The sequence below is a fragment of the Podarcis liolepis genome (assembly GCF_965112155.1).
Source record: "Podarcis liolepis genome assembly, chromosome: 5".
NCBI classification, from domain to species: domain Eukaryota; kingdom Metazoa; phylum Chordata; class Lepidosauria; order Squamata; family Lacertidae; genus Podarcis; species Podarcis liolepis.
In genome coordinates this window covers 63,344,341-63,371,806 of record NC_139556.1, presented here as the reverse complement: position 1 = coordinate 63,371,806, position 27,466 = coordinate 63,344,341, and the positions used below count along the sequence as shown (strand labels likewise).

General features: G+C 42.1%; 2 protein-coding genes across 4 annotated transcripts in view; one reads left to right on the top strand and one right to left on the bottom strand.

Annotated features, from left to right (window-relative positions):
* The window catches only part of LIMS2 (LIM zinc finger domain containing 2), a 33,375-nt gene extending 6,929 nt beyond the window's left edge, over positions 1-26,446 (bottom strand). Inside the window, exons 1-7 of one of the 2 annotated variants that reach the window (XM_083505611.1) lie at positions 26,178-26,446; positions 15,581-15,740; positions 14,400-14,466; positions 13,778-13,898; positions 2,772-2,921; positions 1,610-1,760; positions 719-811 (exon numbers count right to left, since the gene is read on the bottom strand). In XM_083505611.1, coding sequence (XP_083361737.1) covers positions 719-811; positions 1,610-1,760; positions 2,772-2,921; positions 13,778-13,898; positions 14,400-14,466; positions 15,581-15,740; positions 26,178-26,188 — 753 coding nt within the window. In that variant the 5' untranslated portion in view covers positions 26,189-26,446. Of the gene's footprint in view, positions 1-718; positions 812-1,609; positions 1,761-2,771; positions 2,922-13,777; positions 13,899-14,399; positions 14,467-15,580; positions 15,741-20,345; positions 21,011-26,177 lie in introns of those variants that run through there. The other variant, XM_083505610.1, reaches the window with a different exon arrangement.
* GPR17 (G protein-coupled receptor 17) lies at positions 203-11,141 on the top strand. 2 transcript variants are annotated; one of them, XM_083505613.1, is made up of 3 exons: positions 203-263; positions 4,476-4,493; positions 9,840-11,005. In XM_083505613.1, exon 3 carries the CDS (start codon positions 9,868-9,870, stop codon positions 10,882-10,884), a length of 1,017 nt encoding a protein of 338 aa, XP_083361739.1. In that variant the 5' UTR covers positions 203-263; positions 4,476-4,493; positions 9,840-9,867; the 3' UTR covers positions 10,885-11,005. The 2 variants fall into 2 exon arrangements, with proteins under 2 accessions (XP_083361739.1, XP_083361738.1); XM_083505612.1 differs by lacking the exon at positions 203-263 and having other exon boundaries at positions 4,351-4,493; positions 9,840-11,141.
* Positions 26,447-27,466: the final 1,020 nt, after the last annotated feature.

The following is a 27,466-nucleotide window of genomic DNA, read 5'->3' as shown; positions in this document are numbered from 1 at the left end:
TATCTCAAGTATTTCCAAATGCAGCTTTACAGCTACAAGTTAAGCAGGGTAAGGTTAAGAACTTTGAGTGACCCTGCAAAGAAGTAGGAAGAGACAATGAGCCCCACCCCCACCCGTGTGCTTAATGGGCAGAAGCCCATTGTCTTCCCTCCCCTCTCAACTGGCTCCTTCTGACACTGGCCTTCCAGTGCATGCATAATCCCGTACAGTGATGAGGCTGCATGGTATCTGAAGCTCAGCGAGATACAGAAAAACGGGCATAGGTATGTACTGTTACATGTTCCCCACTTCCTGAGTGATAGAGGCTACAGTATTGGGTATAGCTTCCTTTGAAAGACAAAACTCTGGAGATATATTTGTAAAGAATGCAATCTTGTGCAGCCAAGTTTCCAGCTAGAGAACTCTTGGCACTGGCTCTCTCCCCCCCAAAAAATTCTATTCAATTTAAATAATGTTTATTTATGATTAAGGTTGCTTAAGTTCCTTAAATTTGCATGTTGATACCGCTAGGGGTTAGCAGCCTCACTCAGCTGAATCTCTTAAGATATTAAAAGTTTGAAATTCCTTACGCCTCATATTTGTAGGCATTTCAGTTCAAACAGCAGGGATTTCTTAAATCCCTCATTTGGAAACAACCTTTTATCTCTTGCTCATTTTGGGGGTGGGGGGTGGGAGTGGGGGTTTGGGAGTGCAGAGTTCAAATAAGAACAGATTTCACCTGGTTGTAATGAGTCTCGCAGTAAGCCAGACCTTTCTTCTCATAGTGCCGGTGTCCCAGGAATGGCTTCTCACATTTGGCACAAACAAAATGCTGGAAGGTTAAAAGACATGTCAGAGTCCAGGGGTCTGTGCTACAGGCAGTTTTGTGCCAGAAAAGTGCCTGGATAAAATAAGTAGTATGCAAATATTTGCCAGCAAATATGAACCACACCTTAGATAGACTCCTAATAATAGTTTGAGTACTGTATAAAGCATTTAGGAATATGATTGACCAGCATTTCGTGGACAGATGTTTCAGCACAGCTTGCCTCTTGATGGGGATTAGTCACTGGAGTGTATTATATCAACCCTCCAGTATCAGCTCTGGCTTCTGATTTTCTCCCAGCCACACTGCAAGGTCCTGCTTATAATCTCTATAGAGTAATTTAATATACTGCCAAAGCATACTAAATATACTGTTTTCTCACCTATGGATAAACTAAGACTGTCCTGCAGGGATTAATATTTGTGTCAATTTTATATATTTGTTTGGCACACAGAAATGTATTCCCGGTGACTGTCCCATAATTGTGAAGCTCCTTTCTTTGACGACTCACTAAATCTTTTTGAAATGTAATGCTTTGCAAAAGAAGAAGAAGAAGAAGGGATGTGGCTTTATTACTTGTACTATGTTTGACATGTGCTTTGATACCTAAATAGTATATTTTGGGGAATAGGCTAGAGATCTAAATAAACAGAATAATAATGGATAAGCCACCCGAAACATTGGCATGCAGCTCCTGTGGCTTCAAAAGAACTGTGGCAGCATCTACTTATTAACACAGGCTGTGTCAGGAGTCTCTCCGTAACATGAATCCCAGAGCAAGTAGCACAACAGGAGAATTCTCACCTCCACATGCCATTGTTTCCCCAGAGCATTGACCACTCGACCCTCAATGGGCCTGCGACAGGCCCCACAGATTGGGATGCCCATCTTGTCATGGCAAGGCAGGCAGTAGAGCTCCCCCTTCAGCTCCCTGGCATCAGCTGTCAGCTCCTTCCTACACACAACAGAAGGAATAATCAAGACCTTAGCAGAAAAAGCTTGTCCTCAACACATCATGCTGATAGTCACTCCATCCAAATAAACCATGCACTCTCCTGACAAATAGGGATAAAGGTAAAGGGTAAAGGAGCCCCTGACCATTAGGTCCAGTCGTGACCGACTCTGGGTTTGGGGTGCCCATCTTGCTTTATTGGCAGAGGGAGCCGGCATACAGCTTCCGGGTCATGTGGCCAGCATGACTAAGCCACTTCTGGCGAACCAGAGCAGGGCACGGAAATGCCGTTTACCTTCCCGCTGGAGCGGTACCTATTTATCTACTTGCACTTTGACATGCTTTCGAACTGCTAGGTGGGCAGGAACAGGGACCGAGCAACAGGAGCTCACCCCGTCATGGGGATTTGAACCGCCAACCTTCTGATTGGCAAGTCCCAGGCTCTGTGGCTTAACCCACAGCGCCACCCAGGATAAAGAGAAGCTCTCAAAAGGAAACATTAAACACAAACATCCTTCCTTTGCCTGCTGATTAACAACATGATTGTGACATACAAAAAGCTATTTTATAATGAGGCTTTTGGTTTTCGTGAATCCAGTTTGAAATCTGTTTAGATAAGCAGGCTCCATCAGAAATGGCAGGGATTCTAAAATACTGTAAACTGCAGGGCCCATCAAGCTGCGGCTAAGTTCTAATGCCATTGCTTTTGTAACAAGGAGCCTTCACAACTGGCTCTTTCCAAGGATGTTAACACCCGTCAGGAACAGTGCCAGCTGAACAATGAATTGTATAAGGCAAAGTTTATTACAGCTCAGCACAATCACTACAGTTCCTCTGGGGTTCTTTTTTATTATTCAAATGCTTTTTGAACTTCCGCATTCTTGTTAGTCAGTCTGCAGAAATGCAGCAAAGCTTATTCTTAAGATCGCTCAGGTCTCTTACAAGGCACCACAATTGCTCATTCTATGCCTTTTCACTTGCTCCAGAGTCCTAGCTGAAAGAGAGTTGACATACCCGCAGTGGGTGCAGCTGAAATGATCTGGATGGTAGGAATCATTCCTGAACATCAGAGGCTGTTCATCAATTATCAAGTGGCACTTCTGGCAAATATACTTGCCCAAGCCCTTGGCTTTCTCGCGATTATGGCAAGGCCTACAGAGGTGCCTAGAGCAGGAATTAAAGAAAAACGTTGGGAGACATCATACAGGTATAAGCTACACAAGGTTGCTTTCTAGGCTACAGAGCTTCTCAGCTTTGTAGTTGAGAAGGCTTACTTGTGAATGCAAGCAGTAGGGTATATTTAGAGACAAAAAGATTGCATGAATGGTCTAAAACTGGCACTGATGGCAAGCATCAAGCTGAATTTTATTTTTTTTATGACCAAAACTATTGGTTCCCCTACTCATGCTCTCCTAGCACAATTTAGATATCCATATCAAAAAGCAGCATAAATGGTTAGACCATTCAAATACATATTTATGAGCACATACAATGCCAGTGTGTGCATTTCCAAATGCAACGTATGCAACTGTGCCTCTGTACATATGGAACTCCAGTGACACACCCGGTTTGCTTATCTGCGGAGCGAAGTGCATAGTCACAGAGGACAGCTGGTAGATGCGACAGTGCAAATACCTATGGGAAAGGAGCGAAGAGACCCTGGGCTTATTCCAGGCAGTCTCACTGGCTTCCTGAGAGTTCCAGGCAGGTCACTTAGCCTCCAGGTCCCTACCAGTAAAATAAAGCTAATAATAAATCTCAATGTCACAAGGCTGTTGTACAGCCTTGTATTTTTACAAGCCTCAAATAGAAAGTCCCAGTGAGCATAAGTGGAAAGGAATGTTATTAACACTCCCTCTTCACAAGTCTTCTACTCTGTTCCTCCCTAGAGCTGAAGATATTGCTGTCCCAGACAAGAGCCACAGTCCCTAGAAAGAAAGCAGACAGCGTTCCTTTATAAATGGGGGCATGCAGCTGTGTTCATCTCAGGATAAAGGCCTCAATTTTATTCCACACTGTGGAACGGAGTCTAATTATACAGGGCAGGACACTGAGACCCCTATAGCAAGTGTCCTAAAAAGAGCCCCCTCTCATTCAACTGAATAAGGGGCCTTAAGCCCTTTCCACTGACAACCCATTATCAGCAAGGCTCATTCAGAAGCACCCCCCCCTGCCATCCTATAGACCCTCCTCCACTGGAAGCAAAGGGAGGTCTTAGAATCACAGAGCCGTTTCTATGGCAGCCGTCCTTCTCACCCCCACTCCCACTATTATGGAATTATCCCCTTCTGAAATGTCCTGTTGTGTCTGCAACACCAAATTTCCTCTCCCTTTCTGCAACGCTTTCCAAACTCTCTAAAATGGTCAGAGGGATCCAAAGAGTCAGCGTAAAAGGCAGAGGTTCAGAGTGAGAGAGAGTGAGTGCTAGAGAAACATTGGAATATTCATAAATACCACAGCAACTCCCCCCTTCCGAACAGCCCAGCTGGAATGAAAACTGTCTTTCACAGCAAATGTGTTATCTACCCTCCTCTCATGTGAGCAAGATGATAATGGACTATCATCTCCAACAGGGCTCTATATAGTGCAACTCACCCTTCCACTGAACCTGCCACTGTCTGCATCTTCTGGATCGTCACTGTTTTTAGCCTTTCTGTCTTACCTACATTTGCTGGCACTCTAAGAAGCTAACAAGATCTTTACCTCTCTTTTCTACAGGACTGCAAGCTGCAAGAGGTAAGCACTTTGGTTTCAATGGGAATTACAACCTTGGGGTGTGGGGGTGTGAAAATTGAGAACCTTCTCACAGAGCACCATAGTGTTCCCCAGCGCTTACAGATTATACAAGCTAGAAGGGAAAGTACAAGGAGTTGCAAGGACATTTTGACGTTGGAAGTTTTATGCTCAAAATGCTTTGCAACACAGACAGTGCATTCCACTTTTCTTTTGCATTCTGCCTTTAATTTAATGATGGGTATGCATTGCACAGACAGTGCAAGTGACACACTTTTTAGCAACTTGTGTGAAAATGGTCTAGCAGTTAGAAACTAGACACAAACCGCATGCAACAGCCAATTAAAGCTCCTCTGATGAACATATACAGTATCTTAAAGTCATAAGAACAGAGCAACAGTACTGTAACAATAGCGTATGCCTGGGATTTTTCCAGTTGACAAAATGTTCTTGCCACTACGCTTTTGAAAAATCATTCTGCTTTCCTAAGCAGACGCTCCTTGATATCTCACAAACTATGATTTCTGGGGGCCTAGTAACAATGGATTGATGTTATCGTGTGCAAGTAATGATGTTACTTTCATTTATTCAAAGTCACCTAGATATACACTTATGAATGATATACAAACCCTGACAGGAAATGAAGTTTATTAACAGAAGTAGCATGTTGGAATACTAGTAAGAACATAAAGACTCTTGTGAAAAGGGTAGCAATGATCCAGAAGACTGCACACACAAAATGAGTTTGCATAAAATAGACTTGAATGCACAGCACACAAAACAAATGAGCAGCTGTGTGCCAAGTTACACTTCTACCTACTGTTCGTGCAATTTGGAAAATTGTGGATAACTTACTCCTAAAACAGAACTGAATAGATAGATAAAGCAATTGTTGCTATAGACCCTAACAACTCACTAGTAACACAATCTAAGAGAAGGTGGCCAGTCATTTTCCTATTTCCTATTTATTGACTATTACAGCCAATACGAATAATTCCAAAAAGTATAAATGTTTTATATGTCATATTCTTAAAATCCCACAACTGCAGTAACTACACCAGTGAAAGACATGAATGAGGGAGCGCTTTTAAAACCTCTTCTAGATCACGTTCTTTAAGACAGTGAAAGTGATGACAAGAACTATTCATGTGAATATCTCAATGTGTTCTACAGAGGTAGCTGCTCCACAAAAATCTTTCAGACAGTTATTAAGGTTCTGTTTATTTCACATGGAAAGGTACCAAATGGAGGCTGCTTGAAATTGAATCCAAGTGAAGAACTGTGCAGGTACAGCGATTCAACACAAGGAGGAGATGCCCCCATTCAGTATTCTCCACATCACCGATAAGTTTGTTTGGTGATGGTATGGGGGCGTTTCCAGACTACTGCTATTTTTGCACAACTTGCAGATTCAAGTTGCACAAATGTAGCTGATTTGCGATAAGGAAGGGATTCCAAGTGTATTGGAAAGTGTGGGATAACACTTGCTTGGCACAGCATTGTCTAATCTCCCCATAAACAAATAAAGCTGAATGCTCATTTAATAGCCAGTGTTGCCTAAACTCTCCGCAGACAAATCAGGCTGAATGCTGATTAAACAAGTTGTCCAGAAGCAACAGTGGAGACAAAACTGCCTCATGGTGAAAAATTCTCCAGAGTCATTGCATAGAGGCAGCCACTAGACAAATACTGTACCATGTTAGCGAGCTTCCATGTGCCAGCCCTTTCAGGGAATAGTTTTAAGATAAACAAGTCAAATAAGGATGCAGTTTAAACAAATATGTTTATTAGGGAGTACACTGCCAAATATTTTTCATGTCGATAACAAGCTCCTAATTTAGGGATCCCATGGAAATAATTAGCAAGATTCCTGTGTGTGACATTTAATTGTGCTGTAGATATTTGCTATATGTATTTTTAAAAAATTTAAGTTAACACTGGAGATTGTTTAATGTCAACCATCAAAATTGTCTATGAAAAATGAGCAATTAAAAGCCTGCTGTGTTATTGCAACTTTGGGAAAAACAAGTGGAAAGAATTTCTAAAGCATTTGATGGAGATGTCCTATTGCCCAACATTTAAGGGAAAGTTTTCTCTTCTGAACAAGGGGAAGGTTGACTTCTTGTGTGTGTAGGGGGAAGAAACTCCTTATTTTGCCTCTTTTTAAAAATGCTGTACAAGAGAGCACTCTGTGGTCAGATGAAGGAATTACACTTATGTCTATTACAAGAGAGCAGTCTGTCCCAATTAGAGCTCAAGTTAAGATCTCAAACAATTTTCGCACAGTGGTACCTCGGGTTAAGCACTTAATTCGTTCTGGAGGTCCATTCTTAACCTGAAACTGTTCTTAACCTGAGGTACCACTTTAGCCAATGGGGCCTCCCGCTACTGCTGGACCACTGGAGCACGATTTCTGTTCTCATCCTGAAGCAAAGTTCTTAACCCGAGGCACTATTTCTGGGTTAGTGGAGTCTGTAACCTGAAGTGTCTGTAACCCGAGGTACCACTGTATCCAGAGAGCAGGAGCCACGGGTCCTTTAGCTCAGCATGCTTTGCAGCAACCTGAGAGTGCTTTGCACCACACATGGTATAGGTTAGTGAACAATGTGATCCTAACCATGTTCACTCCCACTGAGTTCAATAGGACTGGCATATAAGGATGTGAGAGAGATTTTATTCTGTTCACATTTAAAGGCTAATCTACTGGTTGGCCACTGTAAGAACAGGATGCTGGACTACCGTCTTTCCCCGAAAGTAAGACATCCCCCCAAAATAAGACCTACTTCCAGTTTTGCCTCTCGCTGTAATATAAGGCATCCCCCAAAAAGAAGACCTCCCCAATAATAAGGCCTCCTCAGAATATAAGGCCCCTGAAGCTACTGTAAGGCGTCTGACTCCTCTGGACCATAGCAGCAGGCACCGTCGCACAGCTCACTGATTGGCTGCAGTGCAGCCAGAGCTGTTCAGGCAGTGCGAGGTCTCTTTAAATCAGAGAGCCCGCGCCACCACTAGGACAAGATGCCGCCTGCTGCTCGCTCTGCCCTGACGGAGTCTGGCTGACTCACAATTAGACAATAAATGTGTACCATATTCTTCTTCATGGAAAAATAAGACATCCCCTGAAAATAAGACCTAGCACATCTTTGGGAGCAAAAATTAATATAAGACACTGTCTTATTTTCGGGGAAACAGGGTAGATGGGTTGTTGGCCTGATCCAGCAGGCTCTTACGATGTTGCATTTTCTTATGTACCAAAATGGCACTTCCTGAAACAATACACAAACCACAATAAAGCTATCCTCTGGGATTCATACTTAGCTGAATTATGTGACACAATTCTCTGACCAATGTTTTTAAAAATGCACATATTAGGGAACGTTGTGCAGAAAAATGGATACATTTGTGGGGGGAAATGTAAACAATTCCTATTGGAGAGAAAAGCTTGCCAAAATGTAAATGTTGACAAAACTGCATACAAACATGCGTTCATTAAGAGAAATCTGCACTAAAATGCTGGTTTTGTTTTTCAAATTGCAAGTTGCTGCAGTAAGGTGGATCACATAATTTAAGATTGGAAAAGTGAGATACAGAGAACTGAAATCGACAGATCCTTCTATTCCATCCTTTTGAGTTACACTCTGCTTTGTGATTTTTTTTACTTAATTCTAATGAAACATTTATTGCAAAGTGCAATAAAGTGAGGTATGCCTGTCTGTTGTATATCATCCTGTAAACTTTACAGCTTTAGCCTTCCCCCCCTCAAACTATTAACAATTAAGAGATTCCAAGAACCAGTTTATTATACTGCAAAACTTTTAAAAACTAAACTTACTAAAACAAAGTAGAGTACCGTATTTTTCGCCCCATAAGACGCACCGGCCCATAAGACGCACCTAGATTTTTGGGGGGGAAATAAAGGAAAAAAAATTTATTTCCCCCCCAGGTGCGCTGCGCTACACCAGGAGCTTGGGGCGTGCGGAGCTCAGCGCGCCCCAAGCTTCTGCGTGCAGGCAAGGTCTCCGCTAGCGTGGGAGAGCCGGGCGCCTCTCCCAGGGCTAGCGGACCCCTGCGCTAATCCAGAAGCTTGGGGCAAGCTGAGGTCAGCGCGCCCCAAGCTTCTGCGTGCCGGCAAGCAGTCCGCTAGCCCTGGGAGAGCCGCGGGGCTCTCCCAGGGCTAGCGGATCGCTGCGCTATACCAGGAGCTTGGGGCGTGCTGAGCTCAGCGCGCCTCCAAGCTTCTAGGTGCGCGCAAGCAGTCCGCTGCCGCCCCAAGCCTCGCGCACCCGGTGGGACCTCCTGCCGGGTGCGCGAGGCTTGGGGCGGCAGCGGACTGCTTGCGCGCACCTAGAAGCTAGCAGTCCGCTGCCGCCCCAAGCCTCGCGCACCCGGCAGGAGGTCCCACCGGGTGCGCGAGGCTTGGGGCGGCAGCGGACTGCTTGCGCGCACCTAGAAGCTAGCAGTCTGCTGCCGCCCCAAGCCTCGCGCACCCGGCAGGAGGTCCCACCGGGTGCGCGAGGCTTGGGGCGGCAGTGGACTGCTTGCGCGCACCTAGAAGCTAGCAGTCCGCTGCCGCCCCAAGCCTCGCGCACCCGGCAGGAGGTCCCACCGGGTGCGCGAGGCTTGGGGCGGCAGCGGACTGCTTGCGCGCACCTAGAAGCTTGGGGCGTGCTGAGCTCAGCGCGCCCCAAGCTTCTAGGTGCGCGCAAGCAGTCCGCTGCCGCCCCAAGCCTCGCTCACCCGGTGGGACCTCCTGCCGGGTGCGCGAGGCTTGCAGACACTCGCCCGAAGCAGGGGGAGCCCTCCCGAGGGCTCCCCGTGCTTCGGGCGACAGGCTGCCGCCCCAAGCCTTGCGCACCTGGTGGGACCTCCTGCCGGGCGCGCGAGGCTTGCAGGCATTCGCCCCATAAGACGCACCCCGATTTCCTCTTCATTTTTGGAGAGGAAAAAGTGTGTCTTATGGGGCGAAAAATACGGTACATACACTTTTAATGGTCATGGAGAGCACAGGAAAAAGTGTGGCTAAGATTTAGAAAGGCTCTTGCGTGCATACAAACTGAGTATGTACAAGGTTTGGCCAATTTTTACTTCTGATGCCAGCTCCTTTTATCTCACAGGGTTCTACTTTAAGGGAGCCCCTCACTATTTGGGGGTGGCTTTTTAAGAGAGTGGAAGTTGTCAGGAGGAAAACTGGAAACCCCTCTAACCTATGCAGAACAAGACATGGGATGCTTTGGATCCTGGCCAACATTCATTACAAACATAAGCAATCCAGCAGGCTTGGCTGATTTCCATGTTGCCTCCTCTACGTTGTAATATTCTTCTCTAGCTTTTTCTTCTTCATTATTTCAGGTTCATATTTCAAGTCCCGCAGTGAGGAATGAACAACCTAGCTGACTCTTCAGGCCTGTTCTTCAACACTTCACTGGAAAGTTCAGAACAATGTGGCAAAGAGACCAATACGGAGAACATCCTTTTTGCTACTTTCTACCTTCTGGATTTCATCCTAGCCTTTGTTGGCAATGCTCTGGCTCTTTGGCTTTTCATCCGGGACCAAAAGTCAGACACCCCAGCCAACGTTTTCCTGATGCACCTAGCCATGGCCGATCTGTCCTTTGTGCTAGTCTTGCCAACCCGGCTAGTATACCACTTTTCAGGCAATCACTGGCCATTTGGAGAGATCCCTTGCCGACTCACAGGCTTCCTTTTCTACCTCAACATGTATGCCAGCATCTACTTCCTCATGTGCATCAGCGTAGATCGCTTCCTAGCTATCGTGCACCCTGTAAAGTCCCTCAAACTCCGCAGATCACTCTATGCCCACTTGGCCTGTGCTTTCCTGTGGGTTATAGTTGCTGTGGCCATGGCGCCTCTTTTGGTCAGTGTGCAGACAGCTGAGATGAACAATACCACCATCTGCCTGCAGCTCTACAGAGAAAAGGCATCACGCCATGCTCTCGTGTCATTGGCTGTGGCATTTACGCTTCCATTTTTTACTACAGTGACCTGCTACTTGCTGATCATACGCAGCCTGAAAAGAGGAAACCGAATTGAGAACCATCTAAAGGAAAAAGCCATCAAAATGATAATAATGGTTCTCATGATCTTCTTGGTCTGTTTCGTGCCCTACCATATCAACCGCTACATTTACATTCTCAATTACGATGGTGTGAAGACTTCCTGTGAAATGCAGCGGATTCTGGCTCTTGGCAACCGAATTACTTCCTGCCTCACCAGCCTGAACGGTGCCCTAGATCCCATCATGTACTTCTTTGTAGCTGAGAAGTTCCGAGAGGCCTTATGTGGTTTATTTTGCAACAGAAAAGCTGCAAGGCTACCTTCAAGTTATGATGGGAAAACGAATGACAGCTCCTTGAGCACTAAAACTGAACTGTAACTAATGAAATCAAGTGCTTTTTAAAAGAAAGGTTTTTTCTATCTGATACAATTAAATCTCCAAGATAGCAAAACTGTGTTTCTCCAAGAGCACACACTGATCTACGCTTCATTCTTGAGAAAACGAGTAACAGATAGTAATTTTTCCACAGCTACCACCAGCAAGTGCTAATTCTCAGCGGAAGGTAGACTGCAATCTCAATGTATACAAATATAACCAGCATTACGCTACAATAGCCATCCTTCTGATTGTCTTCAGACAAGAAAAAGGAAGAAAGCATTTGCTTAATAACGCCATGATTGCTCCATGAAATATTTTTGTACTGAAAAATAACTGAGGCAAATACTTCCATCTTCAGTTATCAAGCAAGCAAACTACACAGCTAAGATTCAATAGTCCTGACATTCTCTAAGAAAGGTGTTCTAATTTTACATCTGCAGAGCTTTGAGAAGATTGTGCATGTAGATTTTGACATGACCTGATAAGAAAAGGAAATCCTCAAAGCCTCCAACACATCTGCAAGAAAGGAGAACCATTTGATTCTCTAGACAGCTCAATCGTCTCATTGTTGACCTTTTGACTATGGACAGCACTAAACTTGATATAAACACCACATTACAATTTAAAACTCTCTTTTGTTACAGCCTTGGCTGCAGCTCTTATTTTCAGTAACATTTAGAAACAATAACATGACACAACTTGTTTCATTTTATCTGTAAGTTTTTATATGAAGTATATGGTTCATGAATCATATGCACAAGACTAAAAGATTTCTAGGGAGCTTGCTACAAATGAGTAATCTAGTTCAGTTTAACTATTAGGATGCAACTCTTACTGACGCAATTGCCCTTGCTTAATGCAGACTGTACCTACCATATCCACCTTAACAGAACAAAAATCCTCAGTCAAGAGCCACTTCACCAGAACCTTTGCCTGTTGTCTCAATGTCAAGTCTGTGCTGTAATTTTTGATAATTGCTACACCCAAATTCTGAGCACTCACGTGCTGTGCAAGAAATCATTTATACTGAACTCTTGTTGCCATAGCTTTTTTGGAAGCAGTGGTGCAGCTAGGCCTAAATCTATGACCCTGGAGTCCAGCAACCCCCTAAATTATCACCGGAGAGTGGAAGGTGATGAGGGCAGCAGCAAATGGGTAGACCTGACGTCAGCACCTGGGCAGGTATTGACATGCCAGAGTATACAGTCTAATGGTGGTCACCTCAATGTATTTTTTTATTACTATATATATTAAAAAGTTATATAGTGAGAGGGTGGCTGGCCAGCCATATGCACAGCTACAGCTCCTTGTTTATTTTGTATTTCAAATATACATTGTCTTTTTCTACAAGTAAATGAGTCTACCATCAGGGAAGCATAAGCAAACCTCATATTATTCCTGTAGTCATGATGATGTGAAATGGCGCATGCTCAAGAGTATTTCTTCTTTCTAAATCAGGTTGGCAAACCGTTAGTTTGCTTGATGCTCCAACAAAGCCGTTGTACAGCATAGCACGGCCAGGGTAAGGGCCGGGGAGAAGAGAAATGTGAACTGTATGTGTCACAACTGACGTAATGTACATGGCTACCTAAAAGGGGAGACCCTGGCTGGATTTGGACACATCAAAGAAGCCTTTCAGTTGAAAGAGTTGTAAACAGGGAAAACAGGTAGAGAAAAATGGGGCTCCACGTCGCCATCTGGTGGCACAAGGTTATATCGCACATACATCACATATAAATCACTTTTTCTTCACCAGTCTAGCTGAGTCCTCAGTGAGATAATTAAAAATGACCCCATTGTACCCTTATTTAGAAGAAGCAAATGTTCAGCTACCATATTATGGAGTCTTGCAACTTGCCTGTTAACCATGGAATCCTGATTGCTTTCCTATAGCAGACTTTGCATTCACTACAGAGACCTTGCAACAAAGAAAAAAGGCGCACAAACCATACTCAGTTGTTCCCTTTTAATTAGCTCAGTTCTACTAGGCTAGTCATCAGGACTACATGGGAAATGTAACAGTATAAGGCCATTTCAGAAGGTTTATACTATGACCAGATAAACTGAATCGCTCTTTCATAGCTGTTCTATTCGCTGCCCACCCAAAAAGTGAGAATATAAACTCAGAGACTCTTCTAGCTAGAAATCGCATGCAGTGATGCCAAAAGTTAAGATTCAAATGTTGTGGTGCAGTTACTAGGCTGTTTTTGTTTTTGTTTTACTTCCCTGTTGAAGGGCGTTTGCTTGGGTGTCTATTTTTACTTCATTTAGCTTCATATTTTATACTTTCTTTAAAAAATATATTGTTTATACTTATTAAAAATCAAAAACTATTAAATTCAGAGGAAAAAAAGAAGTTATGTGGTGTGTTCAGTGTGCTGTCTGTCCACCAAGTTGTTTCTGGTGAGTAATTATCCAATCCCTAATCTTCATGTTTACATAGGTTATTCCTCTTCTACTCCCTCACATTTTGTCTAAAAGTAATTTGCTTACAATTGAGGATGGTTCTCCACTCATTCTCTAGTTTTCTGCCAATACCTTCCCAGTTCATTTCCGCTATATGCCTCAATGCATTTAAGAGCAAGGTCCAGATTCCTTGCTTATCCCACAACAAGACTGCTTAACATTTCACACATTTCATATATGCATGCAGTTCACATGCTAAACCATCATACTTAAGAGAGATGAATGTGTGTTTCGGAAGACATTATCAGCTCTGGAAAAGTGCATACGTGCCTGTGATTTTTTGGCATCTCCTTCTCTGGGTGTGCACATATTTAAAGCATGCATTTGCAGATCCCACCACGACGCCTGGGATTTCTCCTTCTAGAGTGTGAAGGGGTCCTGACATCCAAAGAATTATCTCATGTTCACGTCCTCTGATCCTTCTTACCTGCCAGCATTCTTCACAAAGCCCAAATCAGCAAGAACCACATCACAGAGCTCACAACGAAAGCATTCTGGGTGCCAGTTATTGTTCATTGCTTTGATAACACGGCCAATGATGAATTCACCTTGGAACAGAAGTACCACACTTCAGTTTAAACACTTGATTTATTTCAGGACTCTTCTCTATGTGCACCACCATCCCCACAGAGAATTCCATGGATGATATATGTTAATTATTTATATTGCAAAGTAATTTACAATTATCTTAGACTCAGAATAAGCCTGCAATTAACTATTATCAAAGAAACTGAGTCTGAGTAAGAGTGACTTAATGAAGGCCACTGAATAATCCATACCCAAATTTTTCAGGCTCAGGACTAATATCCATGCCACTGAAACATTAAAAAAACTATATTCTGAATCTCAGGAACTTTGGCTTTAAAACCTCAAAACTAATTATTTTATTGCTCTTGACCAGAGTGCCTGATGAGAACAACATCCATCATTAATAATTCTTTCACCTTTGTGTAGCTTTCCTTAAGGGGGGAGAGAGAGAGACTGAGAGAGAGAGAGAGAGAGAGAGAGAGAGAGAGAGAGAGAAAAGGCTTGAGTGATCTGCATCTTACCACATTCCCCACAGCATGGCGCAAACAGCATCTGGAAGTCATGCTCACAATACTTCCTCCCTTCAAACTGTAAAAAAAGATGCAGGAGAACATATCTTTACAAAATTTCCACTATGTAATTCTAGTTTGCCCACCACAGAGTTACAATTCCCAGCACCCTTAAACTACAGTTCCCAGGATTCTTTGGTAAGGGCCTTTAAATGTGTGGTGCGTATGAAGCTACTGTTACACAGAATGTAAGTGCAAAGTTCTAGCTTCTACAAACTATTTACCACCATTATTTCAATCACTGCAGTTTTTGGTGTTCCTTTGAAGTAATTTATTCTTAGGAAAACTAATCCCTAATGCAACCTATTTTGGATCAACATTTTAATAACAATATATTTGTTCTATAAGTATGTACTGCACTCTTACAACACTCTCTCATTTTAATTATATTGGCTGCAGAACAGCGCATGATGGGTGGCAGAGCAACAGGGTACCCTTATGGACCAGGCAATGTTGCATTTGTTGAGATGGGTCAGCGAAGTGACAGCATTCCACAGGTGAATGGACCTTGAATTCATCAGCTCACTCCCTTCCCCCCACCCCCACACTTCCTCCAATACATCTCCAAATAAAAGAACAGAATGTTGCTTCCATGTTTAACTAACTGAAGTTTAGCATCTAATCCCAATATAGGACAAGCTGCGGTTCGTCTTAACTATGGTTAATCGAAACAAGTCAACTTTGAACTGTGGTTTATGAAATTGGTTTGTTTCAATAAACCACACTTAAAAGAAACCACAGTTTAGAGTTCAGATGTTAATGCTTGTCTGTGGTTAACTGAGAATGAAATTGAAAGCTTCTAATCACATCCTTGTGGCTATCCTAGAGAAGGATGGAGCAAACAAGCCCTGGCTCAAGAACATAACACCAAACAATAGCTCAGCACTATGTCTGAAGCAGGGCATTATTGACAATACTGCTAGGAAAGCAACCCCCCATTGATGACTGAATCATTTCAAAGCTAAATTACTGTATACATGGAGGAAATGGAAGGGGGTCGTTGACGTAAGAACTGCAAATGAATTTTGGATAATCAAACCCCACAGAAAGTTCAGTCAAGCTTCTTAAAATCATGTAAGTGGAGGGAAAAAGTCAAGTAGCTTTTCACACCATCAGAAAGATGCTGATCTTACATCGTAGAAGAGTCCATCTGGAAACTGGCGGAAGCACTGAGCACAGACAAAGCAGTTTTCATGATATAGTTCCCCATTGCTGTTCACGATTCGCTCAGTTGGATCAAAGCGAGCTCGGCAGCGCTCACACACAGCATTTGCAAGGGCATCTGACATGTTACTGGGGAACAAAACAGAAAAAGAAATATCACAATTACATATTGAAGCCATCAAAACCACCTAACTCAAATTAATCAAATCAATGAGAAGTCCACGCTTACAAATTTATTTATGTTTTACCATACTTGTGGTATCAGATATACAAAATCTATATATTGAAGGGTTCCATATATGCTCATCAACCTCTCCATGTTAGAAAGCCAAATCTTCCAGTAGGTCAGTGGGATATTTTCTGTCAACTTCAATGATGAGCCTATTTGAATCCAAACTGCATAAGAGGACTGAATAAGGCATTTTCTAGCACAAAGTAGAAAACAAAAAACAAAACAAAACAACTCAATAAATTTTCTGTGCCCTTTACAGAATATTCTTTGTAATAGTCAACTTTGCTGATGTCTAGATTTGTCTTAAATGTCACTGAAAGCAATGGAAATTTACAGTAAATGTGTTTAGATGCCAGTGTCTCAAGCAGACAATGGAATGAAAAAACAAATAACTGAATGTCCACTTTCAGATAAGTGCTTTACATTACCTTTAGAATCCATTGGCTGGTTTTAAAGCATGTTCTGTGATCTGGACAGTCTTGTTTCCAGCCATATCTGCTTCAGATAATCTATGGCTTAGAAATGCTACAGGGTCACAGAGCCAGACACTATTAATCAACATCACTCATGCAAATAAAAATTCACAAGTAATCTTCTGAGTTTGGAGATAGCCTTGATGCTGTGTTCTTCAACAGATGTGAAAGACTGAACAAACCCTCCAGGGTTTTAATGTGAAAAGTTAAGCCTATAGGCACTTTCTGAAGCATTCTGTGCAAAAGGCAAAATACAAATACTATGCTTTCAAGAGATCTAACTCCAAAGTCATATCTGTTAGTACGGAATCAGCCACCAGGGCTCCTGACACATCAGCAGTTGCCCTCTATCATTGCCTTGGCAGAGCAGAGTCACCCAAGGCCACCTATGCTACTATGGAAGGGACTGGAAGCAAGCACAGTCACCTTGGAGCAAAATGCAGTTGATTTACTCATGCTCTTTGATATTTAAACACAAATATATTCCACAACACAAAGTGCAAAAACTACCAGGGAAGCATGGGTAAATACAGATAATGTGGGACATACTGAACAGGACACAAACACAATTGAATGAATGTTTATGCAAGAGCTGAAGGAGTCCTAATAGGCTTTACGAAACAGAAATGAAAACTCCCACCAAGAGACAAATAATCTGTGTCCTTGCAGGCCCATGTTTTTGTCCTTGGAAACATTTCTGGATTCTAGTTATGCAGGTCTTAAATTCATCCATCCCACTCATCCACCCACACACAACAGGCTAAAAATGTCAAATGTGAGAGGATTGATCATATTTAACATCATAGTGACAACAGGCTTTCATAACTCCCAGCAGAATCTTACGAACAATCAGCTATCCAGACAATCTTATGAGAGCACAGGAAAAATTATAATGAAACTGAGTAATTAGGTGCTATATCCCAAAACTATCTTGGGATATACAGAGATGTAATAAAACTGATAAAGGGTAAACAGAATAAGTGACTGTTATAAATAAAAATGTCGTTGGTAATGAGAAGTACGAAGGCCATGCAGAAGTCACAGTGCCTTAAAGAAAGCCTGATGTAAATTAATCAAGATTAATTCAGAAAATATTACACATAATTATGATATCAAACAGGATGAGCTTTTATCCTGGCCACTGACAAATCTAAAACTGCAAACTTCACAGATGTTGTTATAAAATTCCCTTATACATCTCCATCTCCAAATAGAAGTAACTCTTCAACCTTGCCCTCATCTGATCCTATAAAAGGTATTTCCATTATTGTTCCTACCTGTTAAAGTACTTATCTCCATCAACCAGACTATTAGTTAATTACTTTTATAACTGTGCTTGCCAGCCACTTGCTAAGACCTCTCAGCCTCTGCAGCAGCTCTAGCAATCATCCATTTCCCACTTTTTTATATGAACAGCATAAACTTTTCAGACTTATTCATGCCACAAAGCTGGGAGCAAAGTTTGGTGGAGGACAGCTTGCTTCAGATAGCAACTCCATGCTCATGTTGAGACTGCGCTGGAGAAACTGCAGGACAATAATAGTCATTAATGACAAGACTAGAGGCAGTGAAATGGAGATATCTGGAAAGTGCCATCTGGAAAGGACTGTGCCATATGGTTTAAAGAAAGGTCATATGTTTGTGCCTGAGAACCAAGGAGTGGGACAACACAGGACAATACAGCACCTGCACCACCACTGAAAGTGAGCAACATAAGCTCTGTAGCAGTAATTGTCCCTGGGATTGTGCTGGACTGGTAAACACATCCCATTGATCCACTGGAGATCAACAGAGAGATGACTCATAATCAAAGCACAGTGTAGATAGCATAGGAAGGCTGTTTACCAAGTGTGATGTCTAATGTCAAAGCATAATCAGATATGCATAGCTTAAAAGATTTATAATTAAAAGTCATCAGTTTTAATTAATACAATGAAGGTATTCTGTTTTGGGTATAAAAGTCTTCATGTGCAAATTAGCCAGTCAAGATCAACAAAAAGCAAGAAAAGGCAACAACGAAAGAAACCTATTTAAGTTGTGGAATTTTCTTCACACTGTGGCTCAAACATACATGGAAATCAGCATGAGGAAGAGGTCATTAGAAATAACACAAGTGCACACCCAAACACATCACTATTATTAATTCTCCTGGAGCTTTGTGGTGCTTGAAATTCACAGCTGCTCAGGAGGTCCTTGTGACAACTCAGCTGGGAGCTTGATGGCACAAGAGAGGCAGTCCACAACCAGAATTGATTTTGATCTCTGATATATTTAGGAACTCTAACAAAAGAATTACAGTATATCTCTGTCTCTTGTAAAAGATGAGTTGGCAATGTAGCATAAAGGTGTGGTGAATGTTATATTTAATTCCTTAAACATACCAATGTTATATTTAATTCCTTAAGAAGATGATGCTTGGGGTGGGGGGCACCCCTTTTCCTGTAGATACGGACTGTATTTCATTGCCACTGTGTTAAACAATCAGTCTTGTTTGCACAACTGAGAATTCAGAAGGGGCTGTTCTTAACTCTACCTTTCAGTACAGACAAGAAAATTGGGGGAGGGCTGTTTCTGCCTCACAAATACTTGCTCACTATCTATCCATGTTGGTTGAAAGACCCTTGCACTTACAACACTTCTGCATACCTGCTGTGATGTAAGTGTTCACATCTCAGGAGAGAAGCAAATCAAGAGCTCAGGAGCTAAGTCTCTGATGCACCTTTAATGTACATAAACACATCTGATTTAAGTTATTTGGCTGAGGATTCTGGGTTCTGATATGCCAGCCAGAATTGGTGGACCCAACTGATGCCACCTGTTCTCTACAACATGCTCAAACACCTCTCAGAGAGTGGAACAATTTGAAAAGCACTGCCCTACACTTTCCATTTTATCTACAATTCTTCCCCTTCTGAATTATTTCTGTATTCTTCCAAAGTATCTCAGTAAATGAACCTGTCTTCTGTTGTAGCATCTTCCCCTTTAATTCCCCTGCATCTAAAGCATGCACCTCATTCCTCATGCACCAAAACCACACGTTTTCATATGGGATGTGAGTCACGAAAACAAACGTTTTAGTGCACGGATTACTATGGGAAATGAGATTAAGACACAAGAGCCTACAGCCTAGTGCAATTCAGACCTGACATTATTTGCTTAGAACAAAAGAAAAGGCTTCTGGTTCTACTACCAGACCAAACGCAATCCAGTCAAGCCTTGTAGCTGCACAGAAATAGCTTTATGTTATGCAAAACAATGGTCATTCCCACCCACCCCTTCCAATAAAAGATCAACAAATGTTTGTCTGGATTTCACTTGAAATATGGCAACCCTGCAATAGACACAAGTTGACGACTACTTGGCAAAAAAGCTAAAAGCCTCACTGAGCAGGAGTCTTCTAGGTGATGATAGGTATCAACGTGTTTATTTAATTTATCCTGCATATGATCATGTTCCAGAGGGGATAAGGGTATTGTTTCTTGTAAGAATTTTGAATACCACTGAAATTCCATGGGGACATATCACAAAGACAGGAAACGCTGTGCTTGCTGAACTTTGCCCTGCTTTAGAGATCTTAAGGGAAGGGCAAATCCCTATTCTTTTTTCAGTATGACAATTCAATATATGATGAGAAGAAAGAAAGAAACTAACATAGAAAACTATTTACAATGGAAAAGACTTATTTTGGGTGGTATAAAAGTATTGGTTTGTTCCAGGTGTCAACAAAAGTTTGAACTTTCACAAGACTATTAAGACTACACAGCGCCTTAGCTTTTGTTTATGTGGTGCCTACAACTCCCACATTGTTAGCCTGCCCAGGATCACCAAGGAGGCAAAAGTTCCCAAGGTTGTTTTCCTGTTATTGTTCAGAACTGTTAACACCAGAGCCAAAGATACCTCTTCAAACAAAGAGTGGAAACTGAAACACAGTCGTGTCAGCCTGTCTAGTTTTGCCTTCCTTCCTGCTTCAAAGGAAACATTCCAATAATCAGAGACCATTAATCTAAAACAGCTATCCAAATAACCTACCTAAATATCCCAGTTGCCCTGTCTTTCCCATCATTCCATAGTGACCCTGTGCCACTCAGACGATCTTGCCGGCGTTGATAGAGTTTGGAAGATGCTAGCCCCCGAAGTTTCACACCAGCCATGGAATTCATTACCTCTGGGAAGAAAGCTGTAGGTTCAAGGAAGCAGTTTCTTCGGATAACTGCTTTTCTCAGAAATACTACAAGAACAAGTCCGTGCTCCTTATGCAGCAGCTGCTGCTCTGTAACTATTCAACATCTTCCTTCTTTTCTTCAAGTATGGAATTAGTGTAATTTGTTCAGAGTCATTTGAACAAGAACTAAAATTTAAAAATCTTGATTTTACCTTGATTCCTTTACTAAAATCACAGAATCAAAAAAACTGACTCTGAGAGAACCCCCCACCAAATTTGTTTAGTGATTAATAATGAAGACTACTTGCTGAAATAGACTCCTTTGTATCAGTCTTCTTTGACCAGTTCCATCACAATTCTATATTACCTAGTGATCTGATTGCCACTTGGGAAAACAAATGCTGGAAAACAGCAGGCTAGCTTGGAAGCTTACTTCAAAAGCGACATATAGTCAGAATATCAATAAACTGAGAAAAGAAACATACTTTACATTCCATTCCCCACTATGTTCTCTCTGAGATGCAGTAGTGTTACAGACTCAAGCTGTTCCTTTACACAACTAATTCCACGCCCACTTTAGGGAGATCACATTACATAAGCTGGAGTCATGACTAGCGTTTATATTGTTTGGATGATCCAGACCTCCCTAACCTCAGAATCATCAAATCGTAGAGTTGGAAGGGACATGAGGGTCATCTAGTCTAACCCCCTCAACTTATTTCTCCTTTAAAAAAACAACTTTTTTCATATACTGAAAATTATGTGCGATTATGCTTACTATTGCTGATTCTGGCTATATAAAAATCCAAGCCAAAAAAAAGAAAAAATAGCAAAATCCAACAATGCAGAAAACCAGTCCTTTAAATTAAGAAGCACAAACAAGTAGCAGAAAAGTTTCCCAGTATCCCAACCAAGCACAGATGCATAAATAGATGTATTATAAGTAAGAAATGACAATTCCAAAATCTATTTCATAAAAATGACAAAAAAGTACTGGCAAAAATCACTCCCTCCTATATTCTACCTGCTTTTTAACATTTTTAAACACGGAAACAATAGCCTTCTTAATTATCTTTCAGAACAATGGGTCCAAATATTTCAAGCAGGGAGTATTGAAATTAAGTATCTTTGATTTTGCACCTGCTAATTCCACTCACATATATGGAGGTGAACATTATATTGGCCTAGTGCACCTGGCTTATGCATATAATGCAGCCTTAATCCCTCTCTCAATCCATTAGTCACAGAATCATAAAGCTGGTGAGTGCCTGGAAATCTAGAGTGACAACTTCGCCAACAGATTACTGTCCAGCCTTAACTTGAAGACCTCCAGTGAGGTCAAACCCACCTTAGTTCTGTTGTCAAACTGCTCTTACCATCAAAACATTTGCCCTAATGTTCAGCTGAAATCTACTCACCTGCAACTTAAGCCCATTAGGTCTATCCCTGTTCTCTAAGGAAGCAGAGAACAAGTCTCCAATTTCTATGTGGAAGCCTTTCAGGTATTGAAAGAGCCCTATCAACATTTCCTCTCAGTCTTTCCTTCTTCAGACTATGCATACACAGTTCATCTATTCCTCATTTTCCATACTGCTGATCATTTCGTTGCCCTTCTCAACCTTTTTCAGTATGTCCATGTTCTTCTTAAAGTGCAGCACCCCAAAATGGACACAGCACTCAGGATAAAGTGTGACTGTGACTCATGCAGAATAAAGTAGAACTATTACTCTCTGTGGCTTGGAAATTATGGTTCTGTTAATACTGTACTGCCAAAAATCACGTTAGCCTCTTGTGCAGCCACAGAACACAAAAAGCTCGTTTCAACATGTGATTGATTACAATTGCAATATTATTTCCACGTGTGCCACTGCCAAGTCAGATATCCCACATCCTGTACCTGGATATTTTATTTATTTAGCCTAGAATTTTGCATTTGTCTCTATTGAATTTCATTTTGTAATTTTTTTTCTGTTTTCCATTTATTTATTAAATTTATATACTCCCATTCATCTGAAGATCTCAGGGCGGTTCACAACATAAAAATACAAAACAAAAGTACAACATACATCATACAAACAAGAGCAAAACCAAAACAAACCAATAACCTCCCTTCTACAAACACATTTAAAGGACCTAGAATGTTAACCAGCCAAAGCCCTGGTTGAAGAGGAATGTTTTCACCTGGTGCCTAAAGATGTTTAATGAAGATGCCAGGTGAGATATTTGATAAAAGTCGTTTTGAATTTGATTTTTGATGTGTTAGGTATCCTCACCAGTATTGTGTCATCCACATATCTGATAAGCATGCCTTCTATCTCTTCATCTAAGTCATTGATTACAATATTAAGGAGTACTGGGTCAAAGGAAAAGCTCTGAAGCACCCCACTTGAAGCTTCTTTCCATTAGCCCTCTCTGAACAATTTCCCAACCTTTTGGGAATCACTGACAGTGCTATCATCTAGCCAACATTAAGCTGTTTGCTAATGAAAATATCATTATCAACTTTGTCAAACATTCTGCTGAAATAAAGATAATTTATATGCAAAAGCATTCCCACAATCCACTAAACTAGTAATATGTTCAAAAAGTACTAAGTTTAGCGACAATATACATTTTTGAAAAATCAATGCTGTCTTCTATTATTAACTGCATTATCAAAGTGCTCACAAATCAACTTCTTGATATATTTTCTTACGTTTATATCCTGCATTCTTCCATCCTACAACCCAAGATGGCATTTCTGTAGTTCCCAGGCAGTATCTCAACGAGGCACTGATCTGACTATAACCTTATAAAATCAACTCTATAGTCTATAGTTTTCCAAATTTTCCTTTCCCCCATTTTTGAGGATTGAGACAACATGCCACTTTGGCATATAAGTGATAAAACAACAACAACAACAACAAACTTTTTCTACAGTTCTGTGGCACCTCACCTGTTCTCCACAATTTCTCAGATGATACAAATATCTTCTGAGACAAGACCTGCCAGTTCCTTTAGTATTTTATAAAGAAATTCATCTGACCCTGAATACCTGAACTTGTTTCAAGTACTTCCTAAACAACTCCTTATCAATCTTGAACTTACACTGCTTATGCAAGGTTGCTTTGGGGAGAAAATGGAAGGACAGCTGAGTATCAGTTCATTTCATAGAATGGTCATAATCAAGGACCATTGCATAATCAATCATTATAACTTTTCCACCTGAGCTATTTTGTTAAGTAACTAAAAGGAGGAAAAGCTATAATCAGCAAACGGGATTCTTCAACAAACTTATATTTTCAAAGTCTTTCATAAGACCTGTTTTAAATAATACACTGTTAAGAATCTAATTCTAACAATCATGTCAATCTATAGTTACACAAAAACAAGACATGATTGTTAGAATTAGATTCTTAACAGTGTATTTAAAACAGGTCTTATGAAAGACTTTGAAAATATAAGTTTGTTGAAGAATCCCGTTTGCTCATTATTGCTTTTCCTCCTTTTAGTTACTTAACAAAATAGCCATATAATCAAACAGGTGAGTATGAGAAAGTGAAACACATGCTTCCTTTAATTCCTTCTGGTCATAATCAATCGTTATAACTTTTCCACCTGAGCTATAGGGAGCCCAAAGAACTGGGAAATAATATCATGTTATGAAACACATTCAAATGCAATTCTATACAAACTTACCTGTGAGTAAGCCCGAATGAACATAGTGGGACTTACTTCTGAGTTAACATGCATAGCATTATGTGGTCACTGCTCCATTTGTCCCGATTAGTTTTACACAGGGTGGGAAATAAGAAGTTCTGATTCCTCCTGCCCTAAATGTTAGGGACCACAGAAAACCATGCAGAAAGCAATAGATGGGATACACAAAGGCAGCTCATACATAAAACACAAAACTTCATTGGGATCTCCAATCCACTCTTCTTCCTACCTACATCTATTCAAGGCACAGATAACATGGGGAACATTCACAGGATGGTCACTCACACTAGCAAGCAATGTCTAATTATAGTTACAGAGGTGCAGCTGTGTTAATTCCTTGCAAGAAAACAATCAGAATCTTATGGCACCTTAAAAGAATAACAAATGTAACATGACATAAGGTTTTTGGGACTCATGCCCACTTTTTCAGATGCATAAAGTGAAAGTTGGTAGGTATAAAAAGAATAAAATTGCAAGGTGGGAGTTGAATGGCAATGAGATGCAAAAATTACAATAAAAATATGAACTTAAATATATATATGTTAAATATGTACACTTTTTGCAGTAGCAGATTGGTGCTAATTGCTAAGATTAACTCCTGTAGTACGGCTGAAAACCATTGGCAAGAAAGTCATATCCTGATAATGGTAAGTTAATTCACACACACAGTGTGATAAAAATCCTTTCTTTCAAGTTCACCCATAAGTGATGGCACTGAACTTATTGATGAATTAGCAGTTTCATGTTGTATTGTTTCTTGTTGCAGAATGGTCACCCCTTAAGGTCAGTTACAGAGTGACTTGAGAAGTGGAAATATTCTCTCACTGATTTATGGATATTACCATTTAAATTATCAGACTGACCTGTCTGTCCTATGAAGGGTACTGTTGGCAGATGATAGTATAAATCTCACTAGGTGAATAAACCCCTGGTATTGCGGATGCCATTATTAGATCCTGTTCTAGTGTAACCAGAATGACACAGGGGCAGAGCATCTAGATTTGCCTCCGGGCATGGTCCTTAAACATATATTTACCTCTAGTTTTCACTGACTGCAATTTTTGCATCTCATTGCTATTCAACTCCCACCTTGAAATTTTCTCCTTTATACCTGCCAACTAAATTTCATGCATCTGGCAAAGTGGGCTTGAGTTCATGAAACCTCCCGTCATAATAAACTTGTTAGTCTTTAATTTGCCACAAGGCTCTTTGATTGTTTTATCATTGTTACAATATTTCTGTACCCAAACCACACCATCTTTTGTTTTGCCAGTTCTCTGCGGTCCCTCCTTGAGGGAAATTCACTCTGCCCTTGCTGGAGAGATGCTCCCTTCATTATTTCCTTCACATGCCCAGTAACAGCTAAGTGTCTGGGTTTTGCATATATGCACAGTACACTATTGAACCAAACAATTAAAACAAAAATGGCAAGCGTCACACATTCCAGGGTGGGGTTAGTCTGTTGTAGCAGAAGCAACAGCGAGTCTTGGGCACCCTAAAAAGGACTCATTGTGGAACAGGAATCTTTCAGGGGCTGTGTGTGAAAAGGCCTAACAAAGCGGTTTGCAGCAATAAAAAAGGGCAGCCTCAAATTCCGTGGAAAGCCCAATTCGTAAACACCTCACAGCTGTCAACTTTTCCCTTTTCTTGCGAGGAATCCTATTCGGAATAAGGAAATTTCCCTTTTAAAAAGGGAAAAGTTGACAGCTATGAAACACCTCCCTGACATCATTTCATTCTTTTGATCCCGAAGGGAAGGGCGAAAAGCCTGAGCAGCTAAGCTGGCCGATTTCTGGGCTGGCAAAAGGGCTGCTCCGAGCGCGCAAGTGATAATATCACCGGCCAGGAGGGGGCTGCCGGCGGCGGGAAGGCTCTCGACTGGAAACGGGGCTGAACTGCCCGCTCTGAGAGCCAGAGGCCGCGGAGTCGCTCTCCGCCCATCCTCACCGCCGGCGCTGGCGAGGGGACCCCCAGGGCTTCTCCTGCTGCTCAGTTCCTACCTGCCCGTCATGGCGGCTCCCGGCCCCGCGCTGAGGCGGCGGCAGCGGCTGTCCTGACAAGCGAGGAGAGGACGAGACCCGCCCGCGCTCTAGAGCCACTCGGTCCCCGGCTCAGGCAGCAGCAGCGCCCGGCCCGCTTGGCTCTCGCCTGTCCTCCGCCCTGGGTCAGCCGCGGTGGCGGGCCGCCCCCCAACGCCTCTAGAAGACGGGCGGCCTCCTCTTCCCGCCCCTCGGCTCGGCCCAGCACATACTTTTCCTAGAAAGGGAATGAAATAATAAATAATGAAATAGCCGCGGCCGGCCGGTGGGCGGGCCAGGCGGTGGGAGCGCTTGGGCGGCAGGGCACGAGCCAAGCTTGCGGGAAAGAGAGGGACGTGTAGGGAGCTAAAGGCGCGGCTGTTGGTGCTCCGTAGGGCTGAGTAGGTAATGGAAACCCATCGTGTAAGCACCACAGTGGGAGCAGCCCCAAAGGGACAACGGAGACTAGGAAGACCCCCCTAAAGCTCTTCGGTTTATCCTTATTATGGTCATTCAGGGGCAGTCACAGAAGTCCATTACATGCCTCTCCCACCCAATATTATGCTAGAATCTCTGCGCTATCCTTTCAACAATAAACCTCTCAGATCTGCAGCCGTTATTCAGGACAAGCTTTGCCCTTATTGAAACTAAACTTCTTTAGGGAGTTAGGGAGTGGCAGATATCGAGAGTGAAAGGGGACATGGTTGCAATTCAGAGGGCTAAAATGCAACTGGCAAAGACGTTTGAAGGTAAGACACCATTTATATGCCAAAAGCTAGAAGCCTCTGAGCCAAGATGAGCAAGCAGGACAGCACTGTGGGCATAACAGAAGCCTGATGTAATGGAGAGAACCAGTGGGTCACTTATCTCCAAACCCAACCTCTATAGGAATGAGAGGGAAGGGCGCAAAACTATAGAGGGGTCCCAAGTTGATGGACTTTGCCATTCAAATAGTGTGCGTGCACCGAGTCATATGTGGGGCAGGGCTTACCTGGACCCCCAATATTTTATTCAAGTTGCCACCCCTGCCCCGTGACCAAGTTGCTCATAGTGATCCTGACATGGCAAATGAAATCAGGGAGGCATCCCAAAGAGGAGCTGCTGTAGTAATAAATGACTTCAGTTAAACTAGCATACCGTTACAGAACTTTTACAATAGGATAGAGCAAGCATTTCTTTCTTTGCTACCGCTACGTAATTGTTTCTGACTGAATACGCAGCAGCCTTATCACAGCGATAGTAAAATTCTAGAACCCGCCCCCGCCAGTTCT

Coding starts and splice junctions, on each gene's coding strand:
- GPR17 (XM_083505612.1), top strand. CDS start 9,868: ATGAACAACCTAGCTGACTCTTCAGGCCTGTTCTTCAACACTTCACTG.